General features: G+C 35.4%; 1 protein-coding gene across 1 annotated transcript in view; it reads left to right on the top strand.

Moving 5' to 3' along the window:
* Window positions 1–16324, top strand: part of C28H8orf34 (chromosome 28 C8orf34 homolog) — a 382999-nt gene that overhangs the window by 343421 nt on the left and 23254 nt on the right. Inside the window, 1 exon segment of the mRNA XM_072803810.1 lies at window positions 6832–6879. Coding sequence (XP_072659911.1) covers window positions 6832–6879 — 48 coding nt within the window.

Genomic DNA, 16324 nt, shown 5'->3' with positions numbered 1-16324 from the left:
TGTTTGTTTGTTTGTTTATTGATCAATTCCTTAAACAGTTTGCCAGGACCTATATCAGGACATAGGAAGCAAAACTTAATAAAAATAATGTTTGCCCTCCAAGAACTTAAACAGGAAAGATTTAATAATCAGTGATTATAAAAGAATGTGATGTGTTTTCATAAAGATGTCATAGTGTCAAAGGAGCACATAGAAATTTGAGCAATGGGCCCAGGGCATGAAGCAGGAAAACCAATAGATGGGGGATCAATGGAGATGAAATCATTTGCAAAATAATAACAATGCATTTTATAGTGGAAATTTCCCATACTCTTAGACATTCACTATGTCAAATGAAACACAACCCTGTGGTTCTGTTGTCTACGTTTTACATAGGAAGAAACTCTGGTTCAGAAGAAAAGTTGAGGGGCACCTGGGTGACTCAGTCAATTGAGCGTCTGCCTTCAGCTCAGGGAGTGATCCCAGGATCCTGTGATCAAGCCCTGCATTGGGCTTCCTGCTCAGTGAGGAGCGCCTGCTTCTTTCTCCCCTAACCTTTCCCACCCCCGCACATGCTCTCTCTCTCTCTCTTGTTCTAACTCAAATAGATCAATAAAATATTTAATAAATAAATAAATACTTAAAAAAATAAAGAAAAGTTGATTCTCGAAGATCTTATGGCTGATAGTTTGCTGTGTTGGCAATTAAACCATTTTATTTTTATTTTTTTAAACATTTTATTTATTTGAGAAAGTGAGAGCATGCACAATTGGGTGGAGAGGGGCAGAGGAAGAGAGGGACAAACAGACTCCCCACTGAGAAAGGAGCCTGACATGACATGGGCTTCAATACCAGGATTGAAGCCACAGCCAGCGCTTAACTGACTGAGCCACCCTGGGACCCCTAAACTGTTTCAGAAAGAAGGAATTAATACTACTTTCTGCATATGATAATAGTGAAACAAAATTAATCATACATAAATTAATGTATCAGAGAAGACACACATGACTAGTATGATAATACTTCAAGGTCAAGTGAATATTCCTAAAATCAATTGATCAACAATATATATCTCTGTCTATCCTTATAAGTCAGTGCAATTAAATATCATTAACACCAGCCATCCGTTCTTATAGCCGCATGCTCTCATCCTGTTCCTTCCCTTGTCCAATATCCACTGATAAAAGTTACCACCGTCTCAAACAGGGAGCTTCTCATTACTGGCTTTGCATCCCTGCCTTTTGTTTGTTTGTTTGTTTTGGCTTACATGAGGTTAAAGGAAAGAAAAGAATAAAGTGTGTTTTTCCCCCCTTTTTTGCAACTGCATAGTTACTTTTCGGATAATAAGAAAGAACACTAAAATGCCTTAAATTATTTAAAATTTAACATTATTAATGATAATCATTAGCTCATAATTGCTCCTGCCTTTTTTTATTCTTTTAAGGTAAGTCAAAGGCAATACCATAAAAAAATTATTTACTTTAACATGAGAAAAATTGGAAGAAAAATGTAAATTGTTTTTGTTCTAGTTTAACGATCAGATATGTGCTTAGGGATTGAGTATAATTTGTCCCTTCTAAGGGGACAAATTTGGCTTCTGATCATGCCTTAGATTGCTGATTTCTAGTATAGACATAATGTGCAGCATCAATGGAAGCACTTCTGGGAGCCCTTCGATAAGGATGGCTGGTCCCTGTGGTACACTGAGTTCCGCTTCCCTGAGGAGCTCACTCAGACCTTTATGAGTTGTAACCTCATCACTGGAATGTTCCAACGGTTGGACAAGCTGAGGAAGAATGCCTTTGCCAGTGTCATACTCTTTGGAACCAACAACAGCAGCTCCATTTCTGGAGTCTGGGTCTTCCGAGGCCAGGAGCTTGCCTTTCGCTGAGTCCAGATTGGCAGGTGGACTACGAGTCCTATACGTGGCGGAAACTGGATCCTGGCAGCGAGGAGACCCAGACGCTGGTTCGAGAGTACTTTTCCTGGGACGGGGCCTTCCAGCATGTGGGCAAAACCTTCAATCAGGGCAAGATCTTCAAGTAAACATCTCTTGTCATCGCCTAGCTGCCTGTACCTGCCCTTCAGGGAGATGGGGGTCATTAAAGGAAACTGAACATTGAAAAAAAAAAAAAAGACAGGGTGAATCATAGCCTTATCTTAAAATGTCACTGTCTTTTAGCTCTTAACAATGCTAAAGTAGTCCGGTACCTCTTCTAATGGATAAAGGTGTTGTTTTCAGAGAAAGACGTTCTGCACTAGTGCAACATTTATTCATAAGATTGTGGGCAAATTTTCAGAAAAAAATTTAATTAATTAATTGATTAATTAATTTTAATTTAATTTAAAATGAAAAGACATTAGAACCAATTAGAAACAGCACTTGTAAGTCTGAAGACAAGTTTAACTATTTAAGTATATATTTAAATAGCTTAAATATATATTTAAATATGATTATATTTAATTACAAATATATAATATTTATATAAACATATAAGCATAGAAAATATATTTAAATACATAACTACATAAATAATTATATAATATATAAATATATAAAATATTAAATATATATTAAACTAAATATATTTCTGAAGACAAATTAAAACTGTTGACTTATACTACATCAATGATTTGAAAGACTTTTGAGCTTTCCAAAAATTTCTGAGTTGCAAGCTATTGCACCCACCTTTAATTGGAAATAGATCACTGCCTATTTTCTTGGACATCAGTGGTAATTGCTGCCTGTAGAATTTGTTGGAGTTTGGAAAGCTGAACTTCAATTTCTATAACGTCTGCAAATTCAATAATCCTGTGTAATAATGCAATCAGAAAATACAACTTATGACCATCATATTAGCAGCTGTATTACAGGAAATTATAGTATAAAATTAGGAAGTGATGCATGATGTTAATACCTTTATATCTAAAAATACAGTATACATTTCTGTGCATAGTCTAATTAGTGCTTTCATTGTAATACTCGTTCATATATTTGCTATATTGTGTCTGGGCCCTTGCACAAAATCTTCCCTCTTGTAAGAGGTCTTCTCTATTTTTTTTAAAAGATTTTTATTTATTCATGGGAGACACACAGAAAGACAGAGACATAGGCAGAGGGAGAAGCAAGCCTCCCTCCCAGAAAGACTGATCTGGGACTCCATCCCAGGACCCTGGGATCATGACCTGAGCCAAAGGCATATGGTCAACCACTGAGCCACCCAGGCATCCCAAGAGTTATCTTGATTCAGCTCCTTCTCTGGCTAATCGACTAAGTCTTTAAGACTAAAATTAAAAATAATTTCCTCAAGTTTTTTTTTTAATTTTTTTTATTATGATAGTCACAGAGAGAGAGAGAGAGAGAGAGAGGCAGAGACACAGGCAGAAGGAGAAGCAGGCTCCATGCCCCGGGAGCCTGACGTGGGATTCGATCCAAGGTCTCCAGGATCGCGCCCTGGGCCAAAGGCAGGCGCCAAACCACTGTGCTACCCAGAAATCCCAATTTCCTCAAGTTTTCATTCCTCTACTTTGTCTTTTTGATCACATGTATACAGTGGCTATGAAAACTTCTAGCACATGAGAGTTCTCAATACAAGCTTATTAAATAAATGAAAGGCTAGGGTCCTTTCCCCTGTTTTTTCCCCATAGCACCTTGGGCTTACCCATGTCAAGTAACATTTGTCTATATTTGAATTACTTGTTTGTCTGCTTCAGGTAAACTTTTTATGTAGGGATGAGTTTGTGTTCACGTCTTTGTCCCCACACCTAGTGCAGTGTGTTCATGCAGTAAGTGCTTAATAAATGCTTGTAAAATAAATAATGGGTGAAGTTTGATGAGTCCCTTGGGTTTAGATATGCCTTGACCATTCCCATCAAGCTCCCTTTCTTCTTCTTAAGAGGGTACTGTCTCTGTTAGGATTATTGTTTAATTTCATTTGAAAAGGTAGGAAGGAAAGCATTCTTGTGGAAATAGGGTTCTTATGAAACTTTCTTTAAAATAAATTCATACCAGAAGCCTCAGACATAAAATGTTTGTGAAAAAAATATATTCTATGTGAAAGTACAAGTCTACATGCATTTTAACTAAGGATTTGTAAGAGGTGAATAGAAAATATTGATTTAAATAAGAGAAGTGTGGGATAATGAAAAATGATGTTGGATTCAGTTGAGTATGGGCTTAGTCCTAGCTCTATCTCTAATATATTCCATCTCACTGAGAATATTTTCTTAACTGGAAAATAACTAAGGGAGTGAGAAGAGCCTTCATCTATAACAGCCATACTCCCATGACAAATGGTAAGCTATAACCATATCAGTCTTTATATTTTCTTTCTCTGAGTTTACAATATATTTTATAATTCACACTTAAAACATTTCTGTGTCAACTATGATTATATTAAGATTCAAGGTAAGTAAAACCACATTTCAGGAAATGCCTCTTCCTTCCTTCCTTCCTTCCTTCCTTCCTTCCTTCCTTCCTTCCTTCCTTCCTTCCTTCCTTCCTTCCTTCCTTCCTTCCTTCTTTCCTTTTCTTCCTCCCTCCCTCCCTCCCTCCCTTTCTGTCTTTCTTTCTTTTCTGTCTTTCTTTTCTCTCTTTCTTCTACCTTTCAGGTATGGTTTCCATGTATTCTATCCTTTACCTCCTTGATGTGCCCCTATCTTTGTGCCCTGTATCCCCTTTCTTCTCTCTGTCTTTCAAGGGTTATTGCATTTGGATAATTTGTATTTACTTCTGGGTGATTATCAAAATATTATGTTGTTGAATGACTTGACATTTAAAAATGCCAGTTCTTTAAAATTTAAAATAGGATGACTTCCGTTGACAACGGTGTGCCTTTTATTTCATTATAGCGCCCCCAGTGGGGGAAGGAGGGAAGGTCGGCATCCGCATTTCAACAGTCCTGTGTTGGAAATGGGGAATCTGAGACAGACCTATTGAATCCAGCCTCTTGATTAGAGCCATCTATTCCCACCCTAAGAATTAGAGACCCTGACATCTTGTTCTTTGTTTTGTCCACTTGGCCTTGTGCCAGATTTGTAATCCTCTCTGCAAAGTGTTTGTTTCCTCTGTATTTTCTTCCTACAGTCTTTTTATTTCATGCTCCTCATTCATCAGTGCCACCCATGTCAGTGATTTATGAACGGCAGCTACAGATGAACTCGTCTGTGTGGCCTTCGAAACAAATGGTGTTGTGTGGGTTTCTCCGTTTCTGTGGTACAGATATTGAAAAGTACCTGGCACTGTGGGAAGAAGCAAGGCTGTCAAGAAGCCCTATAGGGTATACAGTGCTTTGGTTATATCTGACCATCAAGAAAACCCTCAGTCATTACCAGGTCTTAGCATAAGACTGTAAGTGTCCAGACAAATTGGGAAAACTGTTGCACTCTAGCTCCAAGGGAACAAATAGCCTTCTTCAGTGAGTACTGAGGGGCTACTCTGCAGCACCTCATTTGTTAGTCCTCCGTTGTTCAGAGGCCAGCCAGGCAGGCCTCCAACACTGGTCCCTCCAGAAAGCAGATCCATACCAGTCGGCAGTTTGCCACCTTGTCTTCTTACCCCTAGAAACCCAGGTGAAGGGGGTGAGGTGGGGAGGGACTATTAGTACACAGAGGATTGGTTCTGTCACAGGGAAGACCCAAACTGGAAGACCCCATAGCATTCTTTCTAAACCAATTGTCCAAATAAAGGGAGATAGTATAGCAAGTTCAACTAGAAAAAGCAGTTTATCTAAAGAAATTTCCAGCCTTCTCCGTATGCTTTGAGTTAAATTCCTCACAGTTTTGGGGTTGTATATGGATTTGATTTTTCCTAATAGTTTATATTTTAACTTAAGTAAATATAACTGTCCAGTCTCTTCGACTGTCTTATCCACTGAAAATCCCACAAGCTTGGAAGCATTTGGAAATATTTAAACTACAGCATACTAGTTTTTCACCAGTGGAAACCATGATTTGGAAAAAATATTATATATCTGTGATTTCTAAGCTTTTAGGGAAACCAGCACTTTACTTCTAGCTTAATTTTTGGTTTGAAATGAGCATGTTTTTTTCTTCTTCTTCTTTTTTTAAAAGAAGAATTAGAGGCAAATGTAAACTTTATTCACACTTATTTAGTTATATTTTAAACACACATGTTTTCCTAAAGCATCATTTCATGGTATCTCAGAATTTACTTCTAAATGTCTCTGGCCACATAGTATAGAAATATAACTTATTCAAACTAATGAATTGTTTGACAATTTTGACCACCAATGTTTAGATGAATACGGGATATATATTTAATTTGATGTTAAATTTCCATGATTTAAATCTCAGTGATTACTAGCACCCAGTCAAGGTCCAGTGAAAAGCACAAATAATAGAGAATGTACTAATAACATACAAGCAAGGTGAGAAAGCCTGCATATAAACATTGGGAAAAGGACAGATTAATGATCTATACTCTCCCCATAAAATATTTTGAAGTCTATATATTAGATCTTCATGCAGATTTACAGAATACAGAATGAGTGACTTTTTTCTTAATCTAATTTTAAGACTGTATTTATAAAATTAGAAAGTTTTGTGCGTCTCATTTAGCATTTTGTCCTAAGATTTAGCTAGCTATTCTAAGTGATTATTTGTTTATGTGACTTAAAATCCACCCAAAAAAAATATTGTTGCCTTGACAAAATTATTTCCTTCAGGGGAGAAAGTTGCCAAACTGACTGTCCCATAAATATCAACTGAGATGGTTGGAGAACAGTAAGGATTTGGTGTTGTTCCCAGATTTCGCTACTTTCCATGATTCATCTTCCATCTTTCTTTCTCCTTTCCCTGACTTTTTCAACTTCTCTTTCTCTTTACCCCTAGGGAGAAGCCTCCAGTGGAAGACAGTCACTGAAAAACTACATGGAAGAAGTGAGTTTTAAGTTAGCCTTGTAATAACATGGTCTGAAATCAGTCTATCATATAGGACAAATATTCACTTGGCTTTTCTCCATCTGCTGTAGGGTTTCCAGTCTGTACCCATTCAGTGGTCATACCCTCAAAAACAAGATAATAAATAATATGTTATCAGAATGTTTCTTAGTCCTCGTTGATAGAAGGATACCTTATAACAATTCAGTCATTCTGAAAATGAAGGGAAAACTGCATAGACCTACTAGGGCTATCATATATTTTCCCTCAAAACATTTGTTGATATCCTAATAAATGAGAAACATGTGCACAAAATAATAAGACATGATCATTGCTCTTATGGAAAGAACAGTCTGTACCAAATTGGCTTTCATTCATGTGATAAATACTCATCAAGGATATTACTTGTGCAAGCCATTAAGCAAAGTGCTGTCTTGACAAATAAAATATATGGTAGATTTTTGTTGGAAAACCATTTAGACGTCTGGATTTATTTTGGAGATATCCAAGGGTGCTCTATGTCACAGGATGTGTCTTTGGACTGTCTGCAAATAGTATTTGGGAACTTTCAGATAAATCTGTGGATAGAATCCATAAGGCTTGACCTGAAGCCAAACCACAGTAGTCACTAAATTAGCTATCCAAATCTGTTGTAGGTGAAGGGAACTGGGAAATTGCTTGGTGATGATGTCATGGAAGTACCAAATATTTGGTTTGAATATTGCTCCTCAGAAAGATAGAATCTGGTTCTCTAAATATTTTATTCTTGTGTGTATGCATTCATTCAAAACCCAGTTTGAGTGGCCTACTGAATGCACCCATACTTAAGCTCATACTTGGTTTCAAATACCACTTGGAGAGGAAAATCAGAGTGCCTAGTGCCCTTTTAAGTCTCTAACATCTCTGGTTTGCATGTTTGGACTTAGTTGAAGTTTTGCCAAAGGCACATGGAAAAGAGGTAATGAAAGGAAATAACCAGGTTGATTGCCTGGGTTCAGGTTAGAAAAATCAAAATATATGGTACAGAAAAATTAGAGGGTTAGAGCACCAAAGTTAAATTTCAGGTTTATGAATTTGATCCAGAGATTGAGTAGAATACATTAAAGCAATTAATGTTGCCAAAGAGAGGTAGACACTGTTTTCAATGTGTGCACCAGTAACATTTCTTTTTAGGATTCTGTGGTTGCTGCAGCTCTTGACTCAGCATTCCCCACTTGGGACTGAGTGGGAGTGGTGGGCCACCTCCACAAGAAGGGTGCGTGATGCCCTTTGTAATGCATCCTGTAAAGGTCTAGCACTGCTGGAGGAAGGGGAGAATTGAAATGCTAGTACAAGAAATGGGCTGCGTATAAGATGATGGAACTTTTAAAATAAATGTTATTTCAATTTTGAAGTTCTTATCCAGGAAAAAGATTTTTATTTTCTCAGCATTATGAATGTGCAGTCTAAACATACATGCTTCACACTATTGTGAATGCTTACCGAGGTAACTGAGTTGAGAATTTGTGCCTTTTCATCAGAAGTTCTGGTAGAGCATTCCTCCTCAGTGTGGTCCTCCAGCTAGCAACATGGCCAACACCCAGGGTCTTGGAAGAAATGCAAAATCACACCAGATCCAAAGAATCAAAATCTGTATTCTAACAAGATCCTGTTGTTCAATGCACTCTAAAGTTTGAGAAGGACAGCCCTAAAGTGTTCTTTCAGTGTTATTTCTAGAGAGGAACTATATACATAATGGAAAACCCCCAATTTTTTATAATACAGGTAAAGAGGAAAATTCTATTAATAAATTTCTGAGTTTTATTTATTCATTTACTCTCAGGAACAATAGTTGGTTGATTAGGGGTATAAAGTCTCTAGCTTATGAGATTCATCACTGACTGAGTTTAAAATCACAAGGATAAGGCAACCCTGGTGGCTCAGCAGTTTAGCGCCGCCTTCAGCCCAGGGCCGGATCCTGGAGTCCCGGGATCAAGTCCCACATCGGGCTCCTTGCATGGAGCCTGCTTCTCCCTCTGCCTGTGTCTCTGCCTCTCTCTCTCTCTGTCTCTCATGAATAAATAAATAAAATATTTTTAAAAAATCACAAGGACATGCAAACTGCCCATCAGCATTTTTTAGGAAGTTCAGTATCACGTACGCTTTTTATCTAATATCAGTTGATATTTAGATTTTAGCTCTTTTTTAAACCAACAAGTGATCATTCTTTACAATAAAACTATAAATATGATCTTAATTAGTGAACTATTAACTCATAACTTGTTGGTTTCTTTTTGCAGACATTAATCCATTTGGTCTTTAGGAAATAAACACTCAAATTCTTCTCCATTGAGAACATGTTGAGAATGTGAGCCATAAATGAGAGGCTTTTTTTTCCTCTCACTGTGCTCTTATTTCATTTTTGCTTTCTTTCTGCATGTTAGTCAAATCAGCAAACAATAAGGAACAATATTTATAAATGTTAGAAGCATTGAAGTTAAAACTGGGCTAGCAAACATTTGCTTTTATTCAGTACACACTAAAACTCAAATAAACCATAGTGTTTACATTTTTAATATATTTAACATTTCTTGTTAAAGTTTGGGCAACTCTTTTCAGATCAAAGTCTGGATTTTTTAAAAATTTAGTCTTGTAATTAGACAGAATTATAACCACATGACATTAGACAATATTGTTTAGACCTAAGTCAAAACTAAAAAGACAGTAGGGTCTCCTCTACAAGTAAAGCTAAAATTGAATTTCCATTCTATATTTTCTGGTTTTTAATGTATTACTTTTCCAGAATAGGATTTGTATTTTTGACCAAATACAAAATGGGATATTTTATAATTGTCTATTTTTACTAATCTTCAAAATCATTCTTATACATTTTTTTTAAAGAAAATACATGTTCTTCACTTGTAAGACACTTGATAACTCAGGTAGGAATAGTAATTTCATATTGTATTGCAGAAATTTCAGTTTTGAAATAATACATTGATTAAAAATATATACATAATTTAAAACTCCTTATCAAAATCAAGTATTTCCAAAGTTTGATCGTCACACCTTCTAGAGAGAAGCGAATCTATTTGAAATTGCACATTTTCCAGATGAATAATTGGCAAGCAGCACTCTAGCCTGGCTAAAAATCCCTTTAATTGTGAGGAATTTATTAATTGAAATATGTATTTATCAAAAAGTATCATCAACTTAAATGGTCGAGAAGCTACAAAAAAACTAAAGACTCAAGTTAATGATTTTTTGGAAACATTTTAAAGAGTGCTTTAGAGCAGTTCTCCACAACTTCAGGAAGTTAGCTGGTGAAGGCCGGAGGCAATATACACAGGAGTGTGAACTAACTCAAGGTGTCAAGTGGCGGCTTCACAATCCTTAAGGGTGTCAGGAAGAAAAGCATGTTCAGTGGGTAGGCCTTTTCTAAATCTGTTGAGGTTGGTTTTTGCCAAGTATACCATCTGAACTGGAAAAGGGATCGATTCTATGCAACAAAGTATCTTAAAATCACTTCTCATGCCAGTTTTGTCTTCTTCCTCCTGTGTTACACTATTTGTGTGGTCACTACTGTCGTGAAGTTCCAACTATACTTCTTTGGAAAGTGTATGACATCTTCCTATAATAAATAAGATATAATCAGCTTTTTATCCTGCACTGGGCTTTACTTTTCAAATATTGATATTATTTAATGATACGGTTTTATTCACTTCAGAAACAAAGAAACAAGGAATTTTTTCAAGAAAACCCTATTTTGTCTTTGACATTCATTAAAAACTGATACATGTTGTTTAAGAATGACAATTTTTTTTAAAAAGGTATAGCTATGACTTATACAAATATAAAGTGAATACATATCAAAGATTTATTTAACTCACTAGTTAATAAGGGACCCAGTAAAGTGTTACAGCCAGTTCAAGGGAGAATTTAAGCCCTCACATATACAGCCAAATTAAGAAATGCTGAAATTAAGTTTATAAAGAGATGTAAAAATTGGCAAAACGGACCAATATCCAGAAGGTAATAATCAATTACATTCAAATGGATATAATGTATGGACTAGGATCATTTGCACTACTATCAATGTCTATGAATTATGTAGTTATTAAACAGCTCAAAGTCAGGGAAAGATGTAGAGATTCCACAGAATCAGGTAATGAGAAGAACATGCTGGAAAAATGTATGGCTTTTCATTATCTATACCCAATGATCTTTCATCTGTTTCAAAACCTTACAGTTTTATCCCACAATTTCCTTAGAAAAGTCACCAAATGGAATGAATTAGGACATAAAATGGAGTGTGATCCCAGTGCACAGTATAGTATGGCAAATTTGTTAGATAAATTTGTTTTAGTGACTTCCATTTATTTTGTAATATTTTTCACAATCTACCATTTATTTTTAACTTCATTACTGCTTTTTCTCTTTTCTTTCCCCAAATCCTAATAGTTCAAACTTACAGCTTCCTAAACGTATTACTTCCCTCATCTTATGTTTTAATTGCCCATTTACAATTCCCAAAAGAAATAGGCTCTTACTTACTAAAAAATTATGGATTCCAGTCTGATAATAGAAGGAATTTCATTAACAAATACAAAAAAAAAAAAAAAAGGTGTTTTCAGACTTTATAGCCATACCTGTGGTTTTGGTTCCAGACCACTACAATAAAGCGAATATTGCAATAAAGTGACTCAATGATTTTTTTGGTTTCACAGTGCATATAAAAATTATGTTTATATTATATTGTAGTCTATTAAATGTGCAATAATAGCATTATGTCTAAAAACTGTATATACTCTAAGAACACTTTAGTGCTAAATTCATTTTATCAAAGTATAGGCTTAATTCTTTGTCAGTAGAAGCAGTCTATTAGATGTATCTGAAAAGGAGGGTAATGTTGTTTTGCTTTACATGTGACATGCTTCAGGGATTTTTATTTTTATTTTCTTAAATTAAAAAAAATATTTGAGAGGGAGACAGAGATAGCAACTGAGAGCACAAGTGGGGAGGAGAGGGAGAAACAGGCTCCTTGCTGAACAGGGAGCCCATGGACACGGGGCTTGACTTAGCTCCATCCCAGGACCCTGCAGCCATGACCTGACCCGAAGGCAGATACTTAACCGACTGAGCCATCCACGGGCTCAAGGGATTTTTATTTTTTAGGGATCTTATGGTTATAGAAGTAAAATGAAAGTGATTCTTTGAAACCACTTTCTTTTTGAAAGATAGAAGCTGATGTTTTGTGCATTATTTTCATATATAACCAAAGGGAGAGGAGTATCTGTTGCCTCAGAATTGAAGTATCCACTGGTGAAAGTTTAAGCAAAGGAGTATTTTTTTTCCTCTAAACATACTGAACTTCCATGACCACAGATGACATAAATCACTGATTGATTGCATTTAGAGAATCCAAAAATAGGCTATCCATGTGGAATAACAGTACTGCTGAAGTTTATAAAGCACTTATTGTGTTGGCAGATAAAATGATATGTTGATACAGGGCTAGCAACTGTTTCCCATGTGATACATGTCACTATTTCTCACCACTCCTAGTCCCTGGATGTTTACATACTTACGGTGAAAGTGTTTAAGAAAAAGGATGAATGGCATTTCTTCTAAAAGCAACCCAAGAGCTTGCTCTTGGGCATATGAAATAGTTTGTACTATGCTCAGACTTAGCTTAATATTCTTGCAGAAAAATTTTTGAATAAGTTGGCAAAGATAAACATATCAGCTCTTGTTTTTAAAAATGTTCAAGATTTCAGCTTCTTGACCCCATCAAAAGGTTTGTGGGCTCAAGTTTGAACATACATTGTATTACTGTTGGCATTGATGAAGCGAACAGGTGCATTATGTTACTAACTGTATTTAAGGGAAAACTGAAGTAAAGCATTTAAATGACCTATTAGTAGTAGTATTTGTACTATCTCTACAAATTCAACAACTCAACATTTTAAAGTTCTTCCCAAACTACATGGTTTACTGAGCTCCTGTTCCATTTGTACCTTACATAATTTGCAATAAACAAAGAATAACTGAATGTTTATACCTGTTCAGGAGTCAAGCCATTAAAATTGGAAATCAATCAGCAGGATTGGTTAATATTCTGAACTATTGTGGAGAAAAAGTAAAACAAATGACTTATTAGCTATGTCTTTTCTTATGAAAACAGGTTTTAGTATTTGGGCCAGAAAGGTAAATACCAAAATACTTTTTTTTTTAAAAGATTTTATTTATTTATTCATGAGAGACACACAGAGAGAAAGAGAGGCAGAGACACAGGCAGAGGGAGAAGCAGGCTTCATGCAGGGAGCTCGATGTGGGACTCGATCTGGGGTCTCCAGGATCAGGCCCTGGGCTGAAGGCAGCACTAAGCCACTGAGCCACTGGGGCTGCCCCAGAATACTTTTTTAAATTAAAAACATTTTTTCATAGTCACTTTAAAATTTAATGATTTAAATGAGTAAGATTTAGCCATTTTGTAAGCCATTTAACTTACAAAACCAAAAAGGCTATTTTTTATAGTTCTTTTTTAAACATGAGATTGTATGTTCTATTTTTGATAAATTGCAGGAATGTGATTTTCTTCTCCGTTACATGAAAATCTTTGAAATTATATTTCTGTTGTCCTCTATACTGCTATGGACTTTTACATCCAATTTTTTTTTTTTTTGCATTTTATACTGTTTCTTTAGTCATGGCCCTGCAAGACCAAATCCAATAATTGATAAATATGAAAAAATAAGTTACCTTCTAAAAATAAACACTGATTTATATGTAAAATATGTAATCCAAGTTTGACTCTTTTTCTTTGCTAATGCTCCCTACAATAGCGCATCTATCTAGTACCTCTCACATTCTACTGGCTGTCTAAGGAATCTAGACCTACAAATTTGCCTTTGTGAAATATTAGAGATCATCTTACCCAGTACTTTCACCACTCTATTCAGTCCCAAGAGAAGTGACATGCCCTAAATTAAACATGGTAAAAAAAACTATGACTCTTGATCTCTGAGACAAGGGCTTTTCACTGCAAAGCCTATATGACAACAATATAAGTTTTTTGTTCTTGTTTTTATTTTTCCTGGTTTTATTGAGAAGTAATTGACATACATCACTGTATGAGTTTAAGATGGTCTTATTTACATATGTTATGAAATGATTACCACTATAGATTTACTGGCATCCATCATCTCATATATATGCAATAAAAAAATGTTCTTCTTGTGATGAGAACTCTTAGGATCTACTCTCTGGGAATTTAAGTTTTAATCTAATTAACAGATTATTTTTGCGTTGCTGGTGGTGCTTAAAAAAAGATATGCTTCTATTTCAAAATTGAAAAATTACTTAAAAATATTGTGATTATTTTAACTTTTTAAATAAATATTTTCAAATTAGGACAGTTTTATCTTTATGAAATTGTTGACAGGTAGTGCAGAGAGTTCCTATAGACCTCTCACCTAGTTTTTAATTGTCATTAACACCTTATGTTAGTGTATTTTTCACAATTAATAAACCAATATTAATACATTATTAGTGGCTAAATCCATATTTTATTTAAGTTTCCTCAGGTTTCTTCTAATGTCCTGTTTCTATCCCAAGACCCCATCCAAGTTACCATATTACATTGCATAGTTATATCTTTAAGCATTTCCTGGTTGTGACAATTTCTCAGACTTCCCTTGTGTTTGATAATAGTAAGAGTTTTGAAGAGTATTGGCCATATATTTTGTTGATCGTTCCTCAGGTGAGATTTGTGTGATACTTTTCTTTTATTTGGACAGGGGTGATGTATTTTGAGAAGGAAAACCGTAGAGATCAGATTCCATTTTCATCATATCCTACCAAGGGCACATTTGATGAGCACAAATCATTGTTACTGATGTTGACCTTAATCATTTTGCTTTCCATGGTGTTTGTCAGGTTTCTCCATGGTAACGTTATTCTCCCCTCCTCCCCCTTCCTTTCCATATTGTACTCTGATAGAAAGTCATCATACACAGTGTGCATTTAAGGATTGAGAAGTTACTCTCCACCTCATTAAGAGCAGAGCATCTATATAAATTATTTGAAATCATTTTGCATGGCATATTTATATGTTCTTACCTATTAATTTAGTCATTTATTTTTGTCAGAATGGACTCACAGATAATTATTTATATTGCATAGTAACCCAGTGCTACCTTATTTATTTTGTTGTATAAATTGTTCTACCTTCAGCCTTTGATACATTTTTCAGTTGGTTCCTTTAACCCTTTGATATATCCTTCGTTGTGTGTGTGTGTGCATGTGTGTGCACGCACATGCATATGTAAGCACTTTCTTGCTTTCTGGCACTACAAGATGCTTCAGGCTTATCTTGTTATCTTTCCTGCCTCAGTCCTAGAATTAGTAATTTCTTCAAGAGTACTGGTTCTTTCATTGGAGAATGGTATTAGGAGCCAAGGTCTGGGTGATAGTTGTGTTCATTACTGTTGGGATGTCATTGCTTCTAAGCTCTTTCAGCTGCCAGAGCAGAAAGATATATGTGTATGTAATAACCCATGTTATATAAATATTCATAAATATTTCTATATGTAGCCTTTTGTATATATAGTAAGTTAAATGTGACAAATGCTTGTGTCTTATATTTACCATTATAATATCAGAATACTTTCACTTCCCTAAAATATCTCCTCTGATTCACCTATTCAATCCCTTGTCCCCCTCCCAAACTCCAGAAAAATTGTGGCTTTTTGAAACTCTAGATTGAGAATGAACATCTCTTGAGGTAACTATCACAATCAAGGAAAATCAGAAAGGATGTTTCTCTCATACAGGAATTGTTTTAAGCAAATTGGACATTGAATACTTGGTGATACCATCTTTATTAGAAATCAGGAATTCTGGGCCCTTATTATTATCTTGTCAATATTTGTCTGAACAAAATAGACAAAACACCTCAAGTTGGAGAAAAAGATTTTGAAAGAGGGGGAAGGTGATGATAAATTTGAAAAGTCAAAAGAATAAATTGACAGGTCATACTGATTTTGTTTGAAAATTTCAAAATATGTTTGAAAAGATTCTTATAAATCATGGGTCAATAAGTTTGAAATTTAGAAGTGATAAAAGTTATCCATGCCCTTGGAGACTTTTCACATTATTTCTGAAACACAAGAATACAAAAGGATAATTATCATGCAGTAATTATTATGTTGGTATAATAAAGGAATAGAGAAGTAGTTCCGTCTTCCCTGAGAAAGCCTTTTAGTAGAGATGACATCTGAGTCTTGGGAGAAGTGTTAATGTGTGAGACAGATAAATAAATGTAGGCAGGAAGTATAACATGTGAAAACATCTTGGCATATCAGACAGAATGACCAAATTGAAGAGCCACCAGTTAAACTATAGCTGGAGTGGCAGTGGTAGTTGAGGTGGGATGGAGATGGAAGTGGTGGTATATCGGGGTAGA

The sequence above is a fragment of the Canis lupus genome, chromosome 28 (assembly GCF_048164855.1).
Source record: "Canis lupus baileyi chromosome 28, mCanLup2.hap1, whole genome shotgun sequence".
Lineage (NCBI taxonomy): Eukaryota > Metazoa > Chordata > Mammalia > Carnivora > Canidae > Canis > Canis lupus.
The sequence above is the reverse complement of the archived record's forward strand: the minus strand, read 5'-3'. Positions and strand labels throughout refer to the sequence as shown.